This window comes from Camelina sativa, chromosome 17 (genome assembly GCF_000633955.1).
Source record: "Camelina sativa cultivar DH55 chromosome 17, Cs, whole genome shotgun sequence".
Lineage (NCBI taxonomy): Eukaryota > Viridiplantae > Streptophyta > Magnoliopsida > Brassicales > Brassicaceae > Camelina > Camelina sativa.
Genome location: NC_025701.1, coordinates 20,015,992 through 20,023,050, shown reverse-complemented (window position 1 = coordinate 20,023,050; position 7,059 = coordinate 20,015,992). Strand labels below are relative to the sequence as shown.

Here is a 7,059-nt window from a genome sequence, read left to right as displayed (position 1 = left end):
GTTAAAGATTTCTATTAAACTGATCATAATTTAAAATTTCAAATATCAAAACAAGGCAACCCAAGCAACACTTTCAAACAATCAAGGAAACACAACTAGAAATCAGTTAAAATAATTATTTGGCAGCACTTCACAAATCCATCACCAAAGACAAAGACGCAAAGAGATGAACACACATTTAATAAACTAAAAAGATTCAGATATATGAATGTCACAATCAGATAACCGTAACACAAAATTATATGAAACAACAGAAGAAACAAAAACACAACCCGGACTTTATAAAATTACAGCAAGATAAACAAGAAAATTAATTTTCCCCAAAACACAACTCACATCGAATCAAAAAAATCACTCACTGGACAAACGGGAAAAAAACAACAAATAACAAAAAACAACTGCCTTACAGATTTTAATAAGCCCTTTAAAAAATCATACAAATGACAAACTGATCAACTAAATTTCATCTAAAATCTGTATGCCCAACACTATTTCATTCAAATTCTCTAGACCCATCACTATTTTAAATCCTATGAATTCAATTTTTTTTATTTTAAAATAAATTTAAAATATTCTATTAGTGCATATTTTTGTTAATTATAATTAATCGAAAGTTTAAATAAAAAATAATTATGTAAAATAAATTAAATATTAAAATATGAAAACAATACTATAATTTTTCATTAGTTGTAATAATATAGTTAAAGATTTCTATTAAACTGATCATAATTTAAAATTTCAAATATCAAAACAAGGCAACCTAAGTAACACTTTCAAACAATCAAGGAAACACAACTAGAAATCAGTTAAAATAATTATTTGACAGCACTTCACAAATCCATCACCAAAGACAAAGACACAAAGAGATGAACACACATTTAATAAACTAAAAAGATTCAGATATATGAATATCACAATCAGATAACCGTAACACAAAATTATATGAATAAGACAACCGAAGAAACAAAAAAACAACCCGGACTTTATAAAATTACAGCAAGATAAACAAGAAAATTATTTTTCCCCAAAACACAACTCACATCGAATAAAAAAAAATCACTCAGAGGACAAACGGGAAAAAAATTACAACAAATAACACAAAACAACTTAGTTAGGAAACCTAAAGAATCCAACATATTTTCATATAAACAAATTTGCAACCCAATTGACATTCCCCAATAGATAACCAAATATCCCCAATAGATGCAAAGCGAGCAAGGAATCAACCAAATATGCAAACCCCAAAAAAAAATCAAAGGAAAACGATTATGATAGGAATGACTGAAAAAAAACGATTACGAGCATCAAAGACATAAGTTCAATCCTCAAACAGACCTCTAGATAGGAAAATTGCTCTTCTCTTATCCGTTCACGAGGACATCGGATTTTGAAAAAGAACAAATCAATTTCAACTCAATAACATACAAATAATGGTCCCACAAATTATTAACCCACAAATTATAAGCTTTACAGAGAAATTGGGTCTGAATGAAACAAACAAAAGTAGCCTAGAAAAAAAATTGACAATAAAATCCACAATAAATAACTTATTTATTTTTCTTAATAAATTTCACAATATTTTTCACTCCAAACACTAAAACATTGACAAAAAAAATTACTCCAACAGTTTACAAAATACATAAATATTAAATAACAATCCAACCACAAAATGGAAAATAATAATAAATTAATGACAACTAACAGCTACAACAAAACAACAACTTCAACTAAACAATGTTAACTCCTAATAATAACTTTTTTAAAAAAGCATGATAAACACACAAGATGATCTCAATTTTTCCTTTAAAAACAGCAAACTAAATTATACTTACTCCAAAACAGATTTTTATTAAAATATCCAACAAAACAACATAAGCAACCAAAATTAAATACAAAAACAAACGTAAAGATGAATTTACAAAAACCAAAAAAATTATACACAACAAAACTCGGAATACACCTTCATCTAACTACCGCGCGTAGCGCAGATCGATTGCTAGTTATAAATAAAAACAGTTGTGACATAAAAAAAATTAGCCAGATTACGTAAATATTACCTTTTCTAGATATAGAAGCTTCATGATCCTAAATTTCTATATAGTATTGTCACTAATGTTGGGGCGCATCGACGATCTCTGTTTCATTTTACTGTTTCCAATTTAAACAATTTATCTATTTCCTCCATACTTATTATTGTTAATTATTTTTGTCACAACGTACATATAGCTTAAGATCATTTATATATAGGATATCACGTCTTTGTGCATAAATCTATATTTTTTCAGCATGATATTTTTTAAGATCAAAGTAATCTGAGTTTGGTTTTTAATTAATAAATTCTAAAAATGTCGTTTCGTTTAATACTTTTTGGATAACTCATATTGCTTTTTATGTGTGTGTGTGTTTTTTTCAAGCACAATAAAAGCTAGCTGTAATGTTAACAGCTGTCCCCAAAGGAGCAGCTTGATACGTTGTTAAAGATTCCAAAATTGCAATTTTTTGTTTTGCATGTTTCAATTTAGAATTATTTTTACCTCTAATAAACATATATTCTACGCTTTTTTAAACATGGATATCAAAATGAATATTATTTAGTTTATTAACTAGTTCAACTTATCTCACTACTACAATAATCCGGATAACTGTGACTCTAGTAGATCCGGATCTTCTTCATCCTCAACTACGAAGGTTTTTGATAAAGAATATATATAGGGAATTAACTAAAAAATACGGGAGAACAATTTGATTCACACACTAAAGATTATTATTTTTAGTTTAATTAACATTCATATTGGTATTGAGTTTTGACATATGAATTAATAACCGCGGATTTAGTAATGCGGGACAAACGATTTGATAGTACGGTACGATCTAACTGCAGTATGTGCGGGACAAATATATTTATAGGACAAATACGGTTACTGTAAAATAAGTGGTACAAAATAATGTTTGATTGGTGAAAAATAATTGGCAGTACAGATTTTGTATTATTTTATTAATAACTAATATAAGTATATATTTTCATTTGTTTTGTATTAATAAATATATATTTCAATTTCTGAATTTAAAATATCAAAAGTTATTTAAAATGAAATTTTAATAATACATATTTATTATTGAATAGTTACTAGTTCAATCATAAAAAAAAAGGACAACAGAAGAAAAAAAACCATTATCAAGCTCTTTGATTTACAAATCTATTCATAATATCAATCTTTAGTTCCAAATTGGTTCAACTAGTAATAATATCATAAATTATATTATATTTTATAAAACAACATTTGAGTTATACTTTTTTTTTTTGCATAAAAGACTTATTAAAAATTTGGAAATTATCTAGAATATTACATAAAAGTAGGTTTATTACTAGAACAACACGTTATGATTTTCGACTTACTCAAACAACACAGAAAAGTTTGATTCTTACTTCTAAACAAGGTTTGTGTGTTTTATTACGGTTTATGCCATTTATAATTAAATTTGGTCAGAAAAAAAAACTTGAGATTTTATGCTCTTGCTCTTGAGATCTTATGCTCTTACATTTAAATTGTCTTTGATTTTGAAGAGAAAGAAACACGAAAAACTTGAACGATCGATTCCTGTTTTTTTGGATTCTCTTAAATTTGGGTGGGCAAAACACATCAGATTGATTCCTTCTAATTTGATTCACTTTCTCTCTCGAGAACAAAGTTTCAGATCTAGTTTTTATTTTGCCTGAGTTATCGGAGAAGATATTATCGGTGAGTTCACCGGAGAAGATATTATCGGTGAGTTCACCGGAGAAGAAATTATCGGTGAGTTCACCGGAAAAGAAATTATCGGTGAGTTCAATAATCGTAACTAGCGGTAGATTGAAAAGCCCCGCCGGTACAGTTCCATTGAGAAGATTCTTGACGATTCTGATTTTGTTTAAGGACTTGCATTTACCAAGCTCTTCTGGGATTGGACCGAAGAAGAAGTTGTTAGAGAGTATCAACATCTCTAGCTTCTCGCCTCTGCATAAATCCATGGGGATAAGTCCGGTGAGGTGGTTGTAAGAGACATCAAGCTTTTTCAGATTCCCGTTCCGGCCAAGATTCGTCTCTGCTCTTGAACTGCTCAAGTCTTCTGCTATTGACGGTACATTATCTCTCTCTTCAAATCCCAAATTTGGAGTTTTTTTCTTTTCCTTGGTTGCAAATTTCTAAATTTTGATGGGATTTGATAAGCTATTCAACATTTTGCCGCTTGAATTCGAATAGTTTACTCAAAAGGTGTATACTTTGATGTAAAAGCAATCATATCTTTACGATATATTGATCACCAGCTAGCTGATCTCTTTAATTACTCTTGATTTTGATTTTTTCTGGAGGAGATTGAATTGTATACTTCTTTGAAGCTAAAAAGTGTCAGTTTTTACTGAACTCCGATTATTTTCATGGTTTTCAGGATACACAAAGGAAAGAAGTAGTATTGTGGTGATTGGGCTTAGTATTCACACAGCTCCTGTTGAGTGTTAGGAATGAGATATACTCTATTCCATATTTAGTTTATCTTGTTAATATTCGATTGTATGCAATCCCTCTGATTAAGGGAATCACCTCAATCTCTGTAATCTCCTCTGCTATAAGTAGAGCTGTACATCATTGTTAATAGGCAAGGGTAACATATTCACTTACATGGTATCAGAGCTAAAGATCTGATCCAATTCTCTTCAATTTCTCTTCTCCGTTTCTGTCTTTCTTTCTTCTTTCTTCTCTAAATGGCTGCTGCCAACAATAACATCGAAAGATGTTTTGGTGTGACCAACATCAAACATCACATTCCGCTCATTCTTGATCTTGAAGACCACAATTATGATGCCTGGAGAGAGTTATTTCAAACTCACTGCATGACGTTTGACGTCTCTGGCCACATCGATGGTACTCTTCTTCCCACCGGTGCTGCTGACACTGCATGGTACAAACGCGACGGCCTTGTCAAACTCTGGATCTATGGCACTCTTGCTCCTCCTCTGTTTCGCTCATCTTTCAAAACTGGCGGATCTGCTCGTGACATTTGGCTTCGCGTGGAGAATCAGTTCCGCAACAATAAGGAGGCCCGTGCTATCCAGCTTGACAATGAGTTACGCACAATGGAGATCGGAGATCTGTCCATTCGTGACTATTGCCAGAAGATCAAGTCCGTTGCTGATCTCCTAGCCAACATCGATGCTGCTGTCAATGAACGCACCTTGGTGATGTATCTTCTCAATGGTTTGAACGACAAATTCGATAACATTCTCAATGTTATCAAACACAAAGAACCCTTCCCGTCCTTCGACGTTGCCAAGTCCATGCTCGAACTCGAGTAGAATCGACTCAAGAAGGTGCCTCGTTTGTCTGCTGCTCACAATGACCACTCCTCTTCCTCCACGGCTCTCACCGTCACCACATCTCCTCAACACTCTGTCTCCAATCGCGGGCGGTTCAACAACCACATTAACAACAACAACAACAGGGGCAAACGGTTTAACAACCGTGGCAGAGGTGGCCGTGGTAACAACACCGGCTCTCATCGTTCGTCGTGGGGCTCACAATGGGGTTCACAACCTTATTGGCCATCTCCTCCACCCTACTGGCCTCAGTACCCTCCCTGGACTCAGCTGCCTCAAGGTCGCTTTCCCCAGTCTGCGTCACCTTTGCACCCGCATCCACCTCAAGCCAACTTTGTGGAATTTCAGCAGCCGATGCAGTCCTACGTAACAGAGTCTCTCAATGACCCTTCTGCATCCGATTGGTTCATGGACACTGGTGCCACCGCACATCTCACACCCACTGCAGGTATCCTCAACTCCTCTCTTAATCATAGTACCGCTAATTCTGTCGTTGTTGGTAATGGTTTGTCCATTCCTATCACTTCCTCTGGTAACTCCACCATTCAAACCTAAACCAAACCTCTTCTTCTCAAAAATGTTCTTGTAGCACCCCAAATTGTCAAAAACCTCATCTATGTTCGCCAGTTTACAAAAGATAATTGGTGCTCTGTTGATTTTGACCCTTTTGGTTTCACTGTGAAGGATCTTCCAACTCGGACACCGCTGCTCCGCTGTGAAAGCTCCGGTGATCTCTACTTTTTACCTGCTTCTTTCAATAAGACACCGAACTCTTCTCCAACAGCTCTTCTGGCTTCAACCCCCGAGCTCTGGCATAAGATACTCGGCCATGTTCACAATTCTTCCCTTGCTTCTATTTTTAATTCAAATCCTTCTCTTTGTACTAAAGGACAAGTTCCTCTTTCTTGTGAACCCTGCATTTTGGGGAAATCAATAAAACAACCGTTTTTTACTTCCCACACTCAAGTTCACAAACCATTTGAAATTATTCACTCTGACCTGTGGACATCTCCATTACCAAGTATAAGTGGCATTCGATACTATGTCCTGTTTCTTGATCACTACTCTCACTACTTATGGGTCTATCCTCTTAGACGCAAAAGTGAAGTTTTCTCCAAATTTCTTCACTTCACTGCATATATCGAGAATCAGTTTCATACCAAAATACAAACTTTCCAATGTGACAATGGAGGTGAGTACAACAATGCTTAGTTTCAAAGCTATTTTGCCACTCATGGAATCAATGTTCGCTTTTCATGTCCTCATACCTCTCAACAAAATGGGAAGTCTGAACGGATGATTCGAACTATCAATAATGCGACGGATGATTCGAACTATCAATAATGCGATTCGAACTCTCTTGTTCCAAGCTCACTTAGCACCTTCCTACTGGGTTGAAGCGTTACATGTTGCTGTTCATGTTCTCAACATCACCCCATCAAAATCTATCCAAAACCAAATCCCTTATACTCTTCTGTTTCAAAAGAAACCTTCCTATGAACACTTAAGAGTCTTCGGTTGTTTGTGCTTCCCAAACATTCACCACTCGAACCTCGCCAAACTCTCACCTCGCTCGACACCTTGCCTCTTTCTTGGTTATCCAACTCAACATCGCGGCTATAGATGTCTCAATCTTAAAACCAGAAAGATCATCATCTCGCATCATGTTGTGTTTGATGAGACAAAGTTCCCTGCCGCTGAGCCTA

At 34.5% G+C, this 7,059-nt stretch overlaps 1 protein-coding gene across 1 annotated transcript; it reads left to right on the top strand.

Moving 5' to 3' along the window:
- Positions 4,742-6,072, top strand: LOC104759647. The gene is made up of 3 exons (XM_010482556.2): positions 4,742-5,266; positions 5,333-5,885; positions 6,038-6,072. Exons 1-3 carry the CDS (start codon positions 4,742-4,744, stop codon positions 6,070-6,072), a joined length of 1,113 nt encoding a protein of 370 aa, XP_010480858.2.

Coding starts and splice junctions, on each gene's coding strand:
- LOC104759647 (XM_010482556.2), top strand. CDS start 4,742: ATGGCTGCTGCCAACAATAACATCGAAAGATGTTTTGGTGTGACCAAC. Junction 5,267..5,332: donor AATTCGATAACATTCTCAAT/GTTATCAAACAC, acceptor GAACTCGAGTAG/AATCGACTCAAGAAGGTGCC. Junction 5,886..6,037: donor CATTCCTATCACTTCCTCTG/GTAACTCCACCA, acceptor TTCACTGTGAAG/GATCTTCCAACTCGGACACC.